The sequence below is a fragment of the Mobula birostris genome, chromosome 8, assembly GCF_030028105.1.
Source record: "Mobula birostris isolate sMobBir1 chromosome 8, sMobBir1.hap1, whole genome shotgun sequence".
NCBI lineage: Eukaryota > Metazoa > Chordata > Chondrichthyes > Myliobatiformes > Myliobatidae > Mobula > Mobula birostris.
The window spans coordinates 79,540,755-79,556,655 of NC_092377.1; the positions used below are offsets into that span (position 1 = coordinate 79,540,755).

Genomic DNA, 15,901 nt, shown 5'->3' on the forward strand with positions numbered 1-15,901 from the left:
TGATATGAAATCTGAGTCTGATTCTAATCCTGGAAAGCGTGGGAGCTTACAACATACACCATATGCCACGTGATGCTTTTTTGGTGTTTATCAGGTTATTGTTAAGGCTACTCATATCAATACTCCACCAGATGATTCAAAAGGTACCAACTCCCCATCAAACTCTGCAGGTTAGCTTGAACTGGAGATGGTTGCGCATGATATTGGCTCCTTACAGATGTACCCAGCCAATCTACAATATGGTTGGTGCGGCCCCTCTGCTGAAATCAACATTTGACTTGCCATTGCTCAAGTATATTTAATCACACTTTGTAATCTCCGTGCCTGTTTTCATTGGCTACTGAATTTAGTTTGGGCCTGAATGTTAGCAGGAGGCTTTCGTTATCTTAACATGAAAACCAGTGGGATTCAACTATATACACAAGAGGTTTTTCAGATACTGGGAATCTTGAGCAACACACACAAGATCCTGATGAAGGATCTCTGCTTGCAGCGTGACTTGTTTATTTTCCTCCATGGATCCTGCTTGTCTTGCTCAGTTCTCCCAGTATTTTGACCAGATTCCACTGTACTGGTAGCTGGAGTCTATTAACTGGGACACCATGGTAATGTAGCTGTTGACGTGACTCTGTTGGAGCTCGGGGCATCAGGGTTCGGCATTCAATTCCAGTGTTCTCTGTAAGCAAGTCCCTATGTTCCTCCCGTGTGCACGTGGCTTTCCTTTGGATGCTCTGGTTCTTCCCACAATCTAAAGATGTACCTGTTAGTAGGTTACTTGGTCATTGTAAATCATCCTGTGATTAGGTTGGGATTAAATAGGTGGATTGCTGGGTGGCGTGGCTTGTTGAGCCAGAAGGAAGTGCTCCACACTGTATCTAAACAAAATAAAAACTGCCTGAGGTACCTTCAGAGTCTGTGCTGTTTAACCTTGTTTCCACCATTTAGGATTTTATATATTTAGTAAGATTCTTTTGTACATGTGCACTAATTTTTGCTATTTTTCCATACAGATGAAAACGGTTTGCTTTTTGCTACATTCTTATTTGAAAGCCTTAATGACTTGCTCATCACATGAAAAGAATTTAAGACAGTTCCACAGATGTAGACATGAAGGCGCTCTGTACAAACTTGCTCACCGCCTCAGTCATCATTCTCTCCGCTACACTCTTTATACTTGTTGAATACTGTGATAATTGCCTCAGAGGTTTATCTGTCTGGATATATCCCCAAATCCAGCCCTAGCATTTCTGTTTATTCACGGCCCTTTACCATTTCCTCAGACGACCATATGTGCCCTGTTCCCCAATAAATTTCTTAGTAGATGTCACTTCTCTTGTATATACCTTATAAGTTAATTGGACCAAGAGCAAAAACAGTCATTTCACATGTGCTTTTACTAAATGAAAGGTGAGGATCTGTGCCCGACTGGATCATCTGACCATTTTAGGCCTACAACTAGGCGCAAAAGACTTTGTATTGTGCTTGTACGGGTGCAAGGCACCAGAGGCTCCATATCACGTCAGACACAACAGACACTTGATTGGATCTGCCTACACCAGAGTAAACATTTCATCACTGTGATTATAGAGTTCACCATCTACAAAACTGTCAGCTGCTCATCCAGCTTACTCTAACAGCATCTCCCGAACCAGAGCCTTTACCATCAAAAAGGACAAAGGAAGCAGGTGGTTGTGGATACCACCATATGCAGTGTACATCCAAATCAAACATTGTGACTTGTAAATATATTGCTGATCCTTCGTTATCATTAGGTCAAAACCCTGAAACTTTCTTCTTGGGTGCACCTTCACCAGGAGGTCACCAGCAATTCAACAAGGCAGCTAGCTTCCCACCACTTCCTCATCGACCTTCAGAGATGAGCAACAAGTGCAGCAACTTCCCTTAAAATGAATTTAGAAAAAAAATGTGCTCTAACATCTGTCAGATTATCAGTACAAGGAAAAGCATTATTTTAAAATCAATTATGAAAAATTACTTCCCCAATCTTTCATTAGAAATATTATACAATTTCTAAAGAATCTGTCAAGAGGATTTTAATACCTTTAGTCATGTAATAGGAGTGCTCTTTATAGTAGGCCCATAAATCATTAGGGTAATAGACATGAAGTGTTATACCCCTTCAAAATGTATGACAATAATTTAACATTCTCAATGGGTGCATGGATAAAAAGTTTGGTCAAGTTTAAGATACCATATGATCCTAGATAAGCATACAACCCTGACATAAAGTAGCAACAAACTACTTAAATTTCTGTAAACTAAAAATGCTTTATAATTTATTGCACAGCCATAACATTAAAAATATACTGCAATTTTAAGTACCTAGCTGATTATCAACTAAATTGTAACTCAAAGAAAATAAAACTCCACATTTAATTGCAGAATTAAAATAAAGGAAAATGTTGTAATAATTCCATCAGTGATACAACATTAACGTTCGCTAATATTTCCTTGTTTAGGCAGTCTGATTAATCCTTTGCCCAAGGCCAATCTCAGGCATATATCACACAAGTGCTATTTTAAAACAAGCTGCTTGTGAAACAACTAACTAGTCTTCACAATGCCAGGGGACAAGCAGTTACAGAGGGAACAAATTCATTTCTGTTGATAGCAATGCCAGATTACACTATTAGTAAGGCTGCACTTTAGCCAACAATGAATTATTACCGCTTTCTGTTGCTGGGCAGAGCCTAGGGTACTTCCTGGCTGAATGTAATGCTCTAATCAAGCTAATGGGGGTCAGTGATTGGCAATGAATTTTTTTAAATATTCCTCCGTTAAGTCATGGCAACAAATTTGGACGCATGCTAGCATATTAACATGATGATCTGACTGTTATTGTCACATGTGCTGGAGAAAACAGACACAATAATTCAGAAAAACAAACTGATGAACCAATAATTAAAATAAGGAATAACGATTGCATTTTGTGCACAATGATTGTCTTTGTCTGTACTTACAGGGAAAGTAACACAGAGTTCTGAGGGGGGATTACTCAAGAGCAACATTTTTTTCAGAGCATTCTGTCTCAATGTCTTGCAAATACTGCAGCAAAATGGGGAGAATGAAAATAATATTTATAAAGAAGCATCACAGAAATTGATCGAAAACACAACATGTATATTATTTTAAAATCTGCACAATTTTAAATACTTTTGCAAAACATAGTGATAAAATGGTCATTTCAAAGACTTACCTAAAGTCTATTACCAATTTTAATGATTTCAGAGTTCATTACTTTAAGATGCCAACTTCAAATATTTAACCACACCACCGTGAATAGCTTTGTCTGGCTCAGTAAGTAGCCCGACAGCTGCTTCATTGCCTCAGATAAAGCTCAGAGCCTATTAAACATTAACTACATGTGCGAGTGCACTTCAAGTTCAAACACAGTATGCAGACGACTTTTTTAAAAATCAAATGGAAATGAAGTTCAAGCCAATGCGAGGACCTGCTCAATTTCTGAAAAGAATGGCCCCAATATGTTTAAACGTTTGATTCTGAATCGCTCGAGTGCCATCTGTTGGCATGTCATGATTACTATGTTTCAATGGGTTCTGACAATGGAATAGGAATGGAGATATCAGAGGTTCTGCATGAGCATGTTGTACCTCTTTTAGTTTTTTAGTTATCAAAAAGCAGCTAATAAGGTAACCAATAGTTTGATTATTTATTAATGTCTCAATATTTATTTTTGAAATATTTATTTTGGGATATTTAGTCAGACATTTACTATCACGTTAGATTATTCATATAAGCTTTCCATTACAGTATAAAATAATGGACTTTCAATTATTTCTTTAAAAATCATTTGTTGGTGATATCCTCTCCTCGATTTTTCTGAATCAAGTCATCCTTTAATCATCTCCTTGATATCTTCACTGATGCATTCTACTTAATTCAGGTTGAGCACCCCTTATCCGAAATTCCAAAATCATCTGAAATCTGATTTGAGCACTGACATGAAGACACAAATGGAAAGTTTTGCAAGACGCTGTGTAAGTTCCCAGGTGACTGTTCGGGTCTCTGCGCAAGACAGACAGTTCTGAGGAGTGACCTCACATATATAATGAACAGAAGTTAATGAAAAATAGAAAACACTGTATAAAGTGAAAAATTAAGATCTCAATTGTGTTTTAGAAGTGTGGACTTGTCAGTGTTGGAGTGAACATATGCCGTTTTAACAGTATACTGATCATTAAACAATCTATCACGATGAACTGAAAATTGAAGGTAATTGTGAATATTCAGCAGGCTGGTTGCAGAAATTTAAGAAAAGGCATGGCATTAAATTTTTAAAGACTTGTGATGATAAAGTACCTGCTGATCATGAAGTAGCAGAGAAATACATTGATGAGTTTGCTAAAATCGTTGCTGACAAAATCTAACATGCTGAATGGCTGCATCAGTACAGGCGTGTGATGAATAAGAGTAAGACGAAGTTTGCTTACAGGTAACACATAAAGTCGGAGTTGAGAATCATGATGATGCCAAACAGTCACTGACTGTTCATCCGGGTGGCCAAGGTGATGACAGCTTACCTTTCTGATGGTTCAATGTCCACATTCGTGTTTCATGCACAAAGTTATTAAAAATATTATATAAAACTACCTTCATTTTGTGTTTAGACTTGGGTCCCAGTCCCAAGGTATCTCATTATGTAGATGCAAGTATTACAAAATCCCAATAATTCCAAAATCCAGAACACTTCCGGACCCAAGCATTTTGGATAAGGGGTGCTCAATCTGTATATAGATTTGCTCACAACAGATAAAAGATTTGACAATTATTCAAAAGAACAGAATTGGAAGTCAGGTCAAGTTAAATTATTGTTTATTTTGCATTTATTGATCGAATTATAAATTAGACCTTTATTTTGGTGATATTTTTTCAGTTAAAAGTACAATATTTTATGTGCATTCATAAACATTAAGTTTAAATGCTTCATGTTTTTGCCTCATGTCAAAAGCAAAGTTCAGTAAAATATAAAGTTCCTCTACCTATGTATTTTGTTTTGTCTTGGCTCTATATTAATTATGGAACTAATCTGTTTCTCCTACATTGCTCTTTTTTTAACCTCTTATCCACTATACTCTTTTGTAGTTTTGTGTCACAAAATATCCCTGAATCAATAGAACTAAAAATGCTCTATAACTATAGGGTGGGTTACACTGCCTTTGAAATCTATTTGATAACAATGTAAACACGAGGAAATCTGCAGATGCTAGAATTTCAAGCAACACACATAAAAGTTGCTGGTGAACGCAGCAGGCCAGGCAGCATCTATAGGAAGAGGTACAGTGACGTTTCAGGCCGAGACCCTTCGTCAGGACTAACTGAAAGAAGAGATAGTAAGAGATTTGAAAGTGGGAGGGGGAGGGGGAGATCCGAAATGATAGGAGAAGACAGGAGGGGGAGGGATGGAGCTAAGAGCTGGAAAATTGATTGGCAAAAGGGATATGAGAGGATCATGGGACACCCTTGGCAAAGAAGCCAAGTTGAGACAGAAGCACCAGAGAGGAATGGGTTTAAACCCTGAGGCAATTTAGGAAGAAATACAATGTGCTGATATTACCATATATTGTAAAACTCTGATAATCCCTTAACGGACTTTTCAGAATTCCTGATGGCTGGGTATCTGCCTCAATAGGTGATCCTTGCTGTGTTCCCTGTTTGCTTGCTGGGGCTCCGCTTCCTTGTCCATTCGCTGGACAATTTTCGTGCTCCACGTCCTTATTTTGTTTCTCACACTCTCTTTAAACTTACCAAGGCCTTGTTTCCCATGCTCCTTTCAAACTGGGAAATATATCACTCTATTATGTTACATTTATGGAAAAGATGAAGTAAATGTGTGCTGGAGGACAAGTAGAATCACTGATTGTCAAAAAACAAATCTGCAAGCCCATTGGAAGTCCTGAATGTGCCAGATTAATGTCCTTTCTCTGCTTAGTATCTCACACTACAGATCAGGGAATTCTAGGTATTATATCTCTGCAGATAACTTACAATATTTAAGTCGAAAGAAGATAACAAACCCCAGCAACTGTATTGAGTAGGCACCATCCTGGCACAGGATGACTCCTGCATACTCACCACAGCCATTATCTTCCCATTTCTCATAACCATACTCTCCCTTGGCAAAGAAGCCAAGTTGAAACAGAAGCACAAGAGAGGAATGGGTTTAAACCCTGAGGCTACTTAGGAAGAAAAAGTTTGGATAGTTCTTTTCCCTGTCTAGAAAGGATCAGGAAACACAAGATAAGCAAAGTGATGACATCTGATGATCCAGCTCCCATACAGCTGTGTATATGCAATTTTCTCTCTGAAATCTGCAAGATCTCATTGAGGAGCTTATCCGCTTAAACTGACTCTAACCTCTTCGATTATCCAAACCTTTAATTAAATCTCCCTTAAGTCTATGCTTCTCCAGTGTTTTAAAAGTCTCAACACTGAACCTGATTAAGATGGCATACAGGTGTGAATTTTCCTAACATTTTTTTCACAATTTTTGGCCGTGGTGGGGGAAGTAAATAGGTTTGATGTGCATTGCCAAAATTTTTAAAAAAGAAATAATGCTTTTAGATGTGCAGGGTTTGTTTTTTTTCTTTGCCGTTTGTGAATAGCTCTCATTATGCTTTTGTTCAAAACTGTGATAAAAATGGTGAAAGGTAGGGGTACCAAAACTGACACCTGTCAGACTCCACCCGAGTCTGAGTCCCACACAGAAAATTAAATATATCATTGTAATGGCATTAAAATGCTATGGCTGAATAATATTACAAGAAAATACTAGTCTACTAATGTTTGTTAATTTGTGTTTCCTACTAAATGTAAATAGAACAAGGTTTCTTTTCCAAATGTCAAAACTTGACTTACCTAAGCATATAGTGTCTCTAAAGCTGAAATATTTCTCTGATAGAATCCTTTGGAGGCTCAGGAGATTGTATTCACTAATTTTTTATTCTACACCTCTGCATATATTCGAAGGCAATTATTTTACTTTGCATAACAACTAGTTCACTCCCATATAGTGTCTGTTGATTGCAGAAAGGATTTGGGTAAATGACTAAGTTACTGCCGAAGGCTATTTTTTTCCTGAATCTTACTTCAATAATCTCTCTTAAAACCAAGCATGAAAGTGCCTCACTGCTTTGACAGAAAAGATTGTACAAACCTTCCAGCGTTTCCACGAAATGTGACATTTATTTGTATTTACTGGGTCTTATTTGAATGGTTGAGTTAGTGCTGATGCATTTATCAAAATACCAGTAAGTGTCTACTACACTTCTACATCTTTTAAGTTTTTCTAGTGGATTTTTTAGGAGTCCTGTGCAGAGATCCATGTTAAAATTTGATAAAAGCAACCAGTACTGGTGTTAACAGAAGGTTTTGCATCTTATAAATTGTAATCCATGTCTAGCTCATTCTCCTAATTGCTACATTACAGGATCAAAGAGAGCCTTGGATTCAATCCACTGAACAGAGGTCAGTAAATATTGGTGTATGATCATCCTTATAAGACATCTGCATAGTTCCTTCACTGTAGGTCAATGGATTATAGTGGGCAAGATTTTTTTTTTGCTTTTAAGTATTAATCTGTTGAAGAGGGCAGCCTCTCTCATTGAAGGAAAGTCATGTGGGTTCCGTTAAAGAAAAAGGCAACGCATGCAGATGCTTTTAGTAACTTTACAATGCTTTTAACAAACTGAAATTGCTAATGGTTATGATTTTTAAAAGTAGGCATAGCTAACTTCAGAAACTTTGCAACTACAAGATTTGATACCAAAAAAAAACTTGGGCTTGCCTCCTAATTTCCCAGTAACTTTAGTTAGATTCATCACACAGGTCCATTTTACACCCTTGTTCTATTACCCCTAAACAATGTGACAGACTTCCTTAACATATCATTCTATTAGAATGCCAGTATACTTGGGATTGATAAAGAGTTATTATCATGTGCCTGTAAAACAGTTATGAGACAATTGTTGCTGGTGTTCTATATAGTGCAAAAAATAACTTTCTAATGTTAAAAGTCTAAAAACAGAAAAGGACTCAACAGCTCAGGCTGCATCTGTGGGATGAGAAACAGAGCTTTACAGAAACATTTTAGATTCAAGACCCTTCAATAGAACAGGGAAGGAAACAAAAGAAGTGAGTTAAAGTGCAGGGGGAGTAGGGTACTGGGTAGCCTATGGACCTATTTTCAAAGACTCTACAACTGATGTTTTCAGTATTATTTTTATATTTATTTATTTTTATTTGCACACTTTGTCTTTTACACATTAGATGTTTGTCAGTCTTCATTTGTGTGTAATTTTTCATTGATTCTAATGTATTTCTTTGTTTCACTGTGAATGCCTGCAAGAAAATGAATCTCAAGGTAGTATATAGTGACATATGCACCCTTTAATAATAATTTACTTTGAACTTTGATGTTTCAAATATGGTTAAACCAGGGTGACCTTGGAAAATGACCTTGAGTCTGAAGCATGCAAATCCTGCACATTATCTTGTGTATGCAGATCATACCACCTATAGTCTTTGATTGAATGGATGCTCCTCCTTACAATGCATTTGAGATGTTTAAACAGCAACTCTATAAAATGGTTGCTCCTGCAGAGGATATTTTCTTTCAGTCTGTTCCTCGAAAGTATTGCAATCAATGCAGTTTCTCATCAACGGACTTGCCTAACAAAAAATGAAACAAAAAAAAATCCAGAAACAAAGGCTGTCACTCTTGTAGCACCCTTTCTGTTCATTCCTTCAAGTAAATTATTTGTCGATGTGTACATAGCAACGGTTTGAAGGAGATTTCATTACTGTCCAGCTAAAGACCTGCTGCAGGAAGGAAGTGGCAAAAAGATGCTAGAGAAGTGGATTTTAATGTTCCAGTTTTTCGTATGTTCACACCTGGCCGTGGTCTTGCGTCTCCATGTACCTGGAGAAACATACCAGGTACTGCTTCTTCAACCTGTTCCTTGATTACCAGAATGAGATGGAATTATCTCTGCCAGAGTAGTGTTTTTGATTATTTTCATTACCCATGTTGATTGGAGAGCATAACCCTTCACCATTCATTTCTCTAGAATTAACCTATGATATTTGGTGGTTTAACTTCTCTCCAACAAAAAGACATGGAGTTTAGGTGGTATGAAAAGTCTACATACTGGGATGCAGAAAACTTGGGGCCAAAGAATCCTTTCCTCTCAAAAGTTGTACAGTATATGATGACTGCCTCATTGTAAGAAACATGGCTGCCACTTGCAATTGCAAGTTCCTATGATTGATCGTGATCAATTAATCTCATATCAGAACATTGTCTAGGATGCTGAATGCTTATCTTTGAAATACTGCCAAGATGGTTTTATATTCACCTAGGTGTGCAACTAGGCCTTTGATTTAACATTTCATCTGAAATGTATCAGCCACAATGTTACACTCTTCCTTCAACAATAACAGTAGTTCACCATCTAGATTTTAGTGCTCAAAGCCAAAGCTTGAAATCACAACCTTCCAGAAAAGAGTATTAACAAATGAACAATAGGTGACAATATTAATTTAGTTTAATTTTTGAATACTGGTTGGAACTTGGTCAACCAAACACCAGTCAAACAACTCAGATCTAATCTGGGATGCAAATTCTATTTGAAGGAGCTCTCCTGAAATGGGTCATATTTTTACTCTGTGGTTTGGCCAAGTCAAAATGCAGAACTAGATAAACAGATATTGTAAATCTTAATGATAGATACTGTCAAATAATTCAGATTATAAAGCAGAGTCAAAGATTCCATGAAATGTTGATGTTGTGTTATCATGAACATTTTTTGGCATGATCAAAGATGTTTGGATATTCTGAGCTCAGTAGCTAAATAAGACATTGGAATGTCTGGGCCATAGCTTGTGTCACCCCTTAACTCCCGACTCATTTGTGCTCATTGCTTTCTCAAGCCTGTCTTCTTGGAAATGGTCCACAGATCTGAACTCAATATATCTGCACTGATGCTGCTGCTGAATGGAAGGTTGAGGTTGTACAATGAGTGAGTCTTACTTCAGTATTGGACAAGTTGTCAGGGAAGATCCTGCAAGGCAGGATTTATGAGCATTTGGAGAAACATAATCTGGTTAGGGATAGTCAGCATGGCTTTGTCAAGGGAAGGTCATGCATGTCTTACCAGCCTGACTAAATTCTTTGAGGATGTAACAAAATACATTGATGAAGGTAGAGCAGCGGCTGTAGTGTATATGGATTTCAGTACGGCATTTGATAAGGTTCACCATGCAAGGCTCATTCAGAAAGTAAAGAGGCATAGGATCCAAGGGGACATTTCTTTGTGGATCTAGAATTGGCTTGCCCACATAGGAGGATGAGAGGTGACTTGATAGAGGTGAATAAGATGATGAGAGGCAGTGATTGTGTGGATAGCCAAAGGCTTTATCCCCAGGGCTGAAATGGCTAACACAAAGGGGCATAGTTTTAAGGTGCTTGGAAGTAGGTACAAGGAGAAAGTCAGTGATAAGTTTTTCACACAGAGAGTGGTGGGTGTGTGGAATGCAGTGCCAGCGTTGGTGGTAGAGGCAGATACAATAGAGTCTTTTAAGAGACTCTTAGATAGGTACATGGAGCTTAGAAAAATAGAGGCTATGTGGTAGGAAAATCCTAGGCAGTTTTTAGAGTAGTTTACATGATTGGCACAACATTGTGCGCCAAAGGGCCTGTAATGTGCTGTAAATTTCTATGTTCTACGTAATTGTTCAATGGTGGGCATTTGGAAAACCAGAAGAACATGGCTGGAAACATATCTACACATGACAAAAAAGTGAGGTGTGTTGCCCTGAGGTGCAGTGTGTGAAGGAACGCATAAACAATTACTAGGAGGATATTAGAATTAAACTTGGGAACTTCTTTCCTCTCCCCCTATACCTTCACATACATTTCATTGACAGTCCTTCCCATGAATTCAAGTAGTGACTGCAAATTAAATGGAAAAAAACAAGCTAAGGGAACTGCCAGCACAGAAGTGAATGTGCAGCCTCAAGTGAACTTCCCCTGCCATGATGCTGGTGTGTGATCCATTGAATGCCTGGTAAGAAAACGATAACACAAGACCTGTGATGAAATTGTGAAAATCACACATGCTAGTGCACTCATGAAAATCTGGGTGTGGAATTGTTTTCTGCATTTCCCCTCAAGAACTGATGCACCAGAAGTGCAGAGAAGAGGATTAAAGGAGATGGTCCAGTTATCTTCAGTTGCTTCCTCAGAGAACTAACCTTCATTTCACGATTCAGAAAGGAGATGATTCCCTTTGATGTCGCTTGGCATGGGCAACAATCAGTGCCATTGCTCAGAAGCTTAACAGGAGCAGCCTCATCAAAGCTGTGACCATGAGAGCAGGTTGAAGGCTGGGTGTCGTGCTGCACAGCTCATCTCCCAATTCCCAAAGCAATTTACAAAGTGTACCAACAGCATGAAGAAGTATTTTTCACTCGCTTGGAAGAGTGCAGCGGCAAAAGGTCACCTCTGGCAGCTCTGCTCCCAAGCCATAGCCTGTATCACCCAAAAGATTAAGGCACAACCTCTATCTCCAAGATCTCATCTCAGTATGTTAGTATTCCATTATCATGACTGAAGAAAAAAAATTAAATCAGCAAGATCAAATTCATTTAGCTGAACAAACAGATGAAGATTGTATATCTTCAGAATTTGATCACAATTTAGTTTAACATTGAGGATGACAATAATCGCTAAGCAATGAAACTGAAAGCTTAAGAATAACCGAGAAGGTGAAATCAATAGATTCGGTACTGTTTGTCAGTCCTTCGATTCACAGTGTGTGATGTGCTGGGAATAGTCCAGGAATGAAAACTTCTATACCAGCAGCTCTTCGAGCGTAGTTTGTAAGGCAGCTGCCCAATTGTAGACACAAAGGCCACATACAAGAACCAGGCTTTGCAGATCATGCTTGAGGTGATGTCACAGCCAAAGGACAGTGGTTTAGGTAAGAAGCACCATCAAGTAGCATGGTAAAATGCTGGAGCAGATCGGCATAGGCACACCTTTGGATTGCTTCCAGGAACAGATGAAGCACTTGTTAGAATCTGCAAAGTCAGTGTGCATATACTTAGAACAGTTTAATAAGTAGCTGTTCGTTTGTTTGTTTGCACTGAGGATCAGCATTTATTGCCTACTTTACTAAGGAGTTGCTGGTAATGCTTTATTGAACTGCTCTAATTAGTATGAAAGTACTCCTTTAGTGCTGCTAAGTCGGAAGTTCCAAACATCACTTAACAGTTATGATCTTTAGATATGCTGAATGGTAGAAGGATTACCAACATACATTTAACAGTATGTCATAACTCTTGTATATCAGAAACAAACAGTAAATTAATTGGAGCAACACACATCAAAGTTGCTGGTGAACGCAGCAGGCCAGGCAGCATCTGTAGGAAGAGGTGCAGTCGACGTTTCAGGCCGAGACCCTTCGTCAGGACTAACTGAAGGAAGAGTGAGTAAGGGATTTGAAAGTTGGAAGGGGAGGGGGAGGGGGAGATCCAAAATGATAGGAGAAGACAGGAAGGGGAGGGATGGAGCCAAGAGCTGGACAGGTGATAGGCAAAAGGGATACGAGAGGATCATGGGACAGGAGGTCCGGGAAGAAAGACAAGGAGGGGGAGGGGGACCCAGAGGATGGGCAAGAGGTATATTCAGAGGGACAGAGGGAGAAAAAGGAGAGTGAGAGAAAGAATGTGTGCATAAAAATAAGTAACAGATGGGGTACGAGGGGGAGGTGGGACCTTAGCGGAAGTTAGAGAAGTCGATGTTCATGCTATCAGGTTGGAGGCTACCCAGACGGAATATAAGGTGTTGTTCCTCCAACCTGAGTGTGGCTTCATCTTTACAGTAGAGGAGGCCGTGGATAGACATGTCAGAATGGGAATGGGATGTGGAATTAAAATGTGTGGCCACTGGGAGATCCTCCTTTCTCTGGCGGACAGAGCGCAGATGTTCAGCAAAGCAGTCTCCCAGTCTGCGTCGGGTCTCGCCAATATATAAAAGGCCACATCGGGAGCACCGGACGCAGTATATCACCCCAGTCGACTCACAGGTGAAGTGTTGCCTGACCTGGAAGGACTGTTTGGGGCCCTGAATGGTGGTAAGGGAGGAAGTGTAAGGGCATGTGTAGCACTTGTTCCGCTTACACGGATAAGTGCCAGGAGGGAGATCAGTGGGGAGGGATGGGGGGGGGGAACGAATGGACAAGGGAGTTGTGTAGGGAGCGATCCCTGTGGAATGCAGAGAGAGGGGGGGAGGGAAAGATGTGCTTAGTGGTGGGATCCCGTTGGAGGTGGCGGAAGTTACGGAGAATAATATGTTGGACCCGGAGGCTGGTGGGGTGGTAGGTGAGGACCAGGGGAACCCTAATCCTAGTGGGGTGGCGGGAGGATGGAGTGAGAGCAGGTGTACGTGAAATGGGGGAGATGCGTTTAAGAGCAGAGTTGATAGTGGAGGAAGGGAAGCCCCTTTCTTTAAAAAATGAAGACATCTCCCTCGTCCTAGAATGAAAAGCCTCATCCTGAGAGCAGATGCAGCGGAGACGGAGGAATTGCGAGAAGGGGATGGCGTTTTTGCAAGAGACAGGGTGAGAAGAGGAATAGTCCAGATAGCTGTGAGAGTCAGTAGGCTTATAGTAGACATCAGTGGATAAGCTGTCTCCAGAGACAGAGACAGAAAGATCTAGAAAGGGGAGGGAGGTGTCGGAAATGGACCAGGTAAACTTGAGGGCAGGGTGAAAGTTGGAGGCAAAGTTAATAAAGTCAACGAGTTCTGCATGCGTGCAGGAAGCAGCACCAATGCAGTCGTCGATGTAGCGAAGGAAAAGTGGGGGACAGATACCAGAATAGGCACGGAACATAGATTGTTCCACAAAGCCAACAAAAAGGCAGGCATAGCTAGGACCCATACGGGTGCCCATAGCTACACCTTTAGTTTGGAGGAAGTGGGAGGAGCCAAAGGAGAAATTATTAAGGGTAAGGACTAATTCCGCTAGACGGAGTAGAGTGGTGGTAGAGGGGAACTGATTAGGTCTGGAATCCAAAAAGAAGCGTAGAGCTTTGAGACCTTCCTGATGGGGGATGGAAGTATATAAGGACTGGATATCCATGGTGAAAATAAAGCGGTGAGGGCCAGGGAACTTAAAATCATCGAAAAGTTTAAGAGCGTGAGAAGTGTCACGAACATAGGTCGAAAGGGATTGAACAAGGGGTGATAAAACAGTGTCGAGGTATGCAGAAATGAGTTCGGTGGGGCAGGAGCAAGCTGAGACAATAGGTTGGCCAGGACAGGCAGGTTTGTGGATCTTGGGTAGGAGGTAGAAACGGGAAGTGCGGGGTGTGGGAACTATAAGGTTGGTAGCAGTGGATGGGAGATCCCCTGAGCAGATAAAGTCGGTGATGGTGTGGGACTGAAACGTCGACTGCACCTCTTCCTACAGATGCTGCCTGGCCTGCTGCGTTCACCAGCAACTTTGATGTGTGTTGCTTGAATTTCCAGCATCTGCAGAATTCCTGTTGTTTGCGAGTAAATTAATTGGAATGGAATTGGATTTTATGAGACTGAATGTGAGCACTGTGGGCAGGTTTGGTCTCTACCAAAGGAGAAACTTTCAGCTGAGGGTGTCCCAACAAAGCCTGAGCAGACTGGTTCCTGAGATGCTGGCTGACAGACAGGGAGAGGTTTTGACAGCTAAGCTTATTTTCAATAAAACTGAGAAGAATATAATGACGTTGAAACAGAGAACATTTGGACTTTGATCCATGGACTAGCTGCAATGGGGATGTTTCCTGTAACTAGGGACGTAGAACCAGTAGCTTCTGTAACCAGGTTATGGGATGAGTCATTTAAGACTGAGAATGAGGGGAAATTTCTTCTCCCACAGAGAGGTGAAGCTGTAGAATTGTCTACCCCAGAATCCTGCGGCATCCGCGTCACTCTATACATTTAGGAAGGAGATGGAAAGGACAGACAAAAGATCTAGAAGTATAGAGAGAAAGCAGGAATGAAGTTATTGCATTAGAGGATCAGCCATGATGGTACTGAATGATAGAACAACCTTGGAATGGCCTACACTTGCTCTCAGTTTTCCATGTTTCTAAGAAACTACTAGCTTGTAAAAAGAATTTAGGATTGATTCAGGTTTTATTACTTCTTGCTTCCGCTCATGGAATGCAGACCGTTCCTGTGTTTTTGCCCGAGAACTTCACAATCATTCACACATTTTGTTGTTGTTCAATGCAGAGACCAGCCCTGTGACTGGCAAAAAAATGACAACTTCAGTAGAATCTGGCAGTTAAACCTCTTCACGTCAATTTTTAAAAAGTGGGAAACATTTCCCTATTAGATAATCTTTTCAGTGGACTATTGTAGGTTATCAAATAGGATCTAGATCATGGGTCCAAAGTACAGTACATTTACCCCTAAGTTCCACAGTCTTCCAGCTTAGTGCCCAGGAAAGTTTAAGGGGAGAACTGTCACTAACCATCTTGGAAACAGCGGGCAGAGATTGACATAAAAGAGAATGTGTTCCGTAGTTTATAAAGTAAGGTTGGATAGAATGAAGATATACTGTAAGTATTGTACACTGCGGAATGTAGGGACCATTGTGAATTGTGCCCAAAACCTGTTGTTGGAATACAATTCCCACTGTGTTATATGTTGCCAAGTAAACACACAATTTACTGTGAAACAGGAGACCACTAGGCTCATTAGCTCCATGCCTGCTCTCAAACGGAACAATCTCATTGGTTTTGTACTTCTCCTGTCCCTCTAGCCCAACAGTTTATTCTCTCACATGCCCAATGAATCCCCTACAGTTTTTTTTAA

General features: G+C 40.1%; 1 protein-coding gene across 4 annotated transcripts in view; it reads right to left on the reverse strand.

Annotated features, from left to right (window-relative positions):
• plcb1 (phospholipase C beta 1) overlaps positions 1-15,901 on the reverse strand; it is a 954,845-nt gene that overhangs the window by 35,390 nt on the left and 903,554 nt on the right. The window contains exon 33 of one of the 4 annotated variants that reach the window (XM_072265526.1): positions 2,982-3,066. The exons of the other annotated variants lie outside the window; for them this stretch is intronic. Within the exon in view, the coding sequence (XP_072121627.1) occupies positions 3,013-3,066 (54 nt within the window). The 3' untranslated portion in view covers positions 2,982-3,012. The remainder of the gene's footprint in view (positions 1-2,981; positions 3,067-15,901) is intronic. 4 annotated transcript variants of the gene reach the window in all.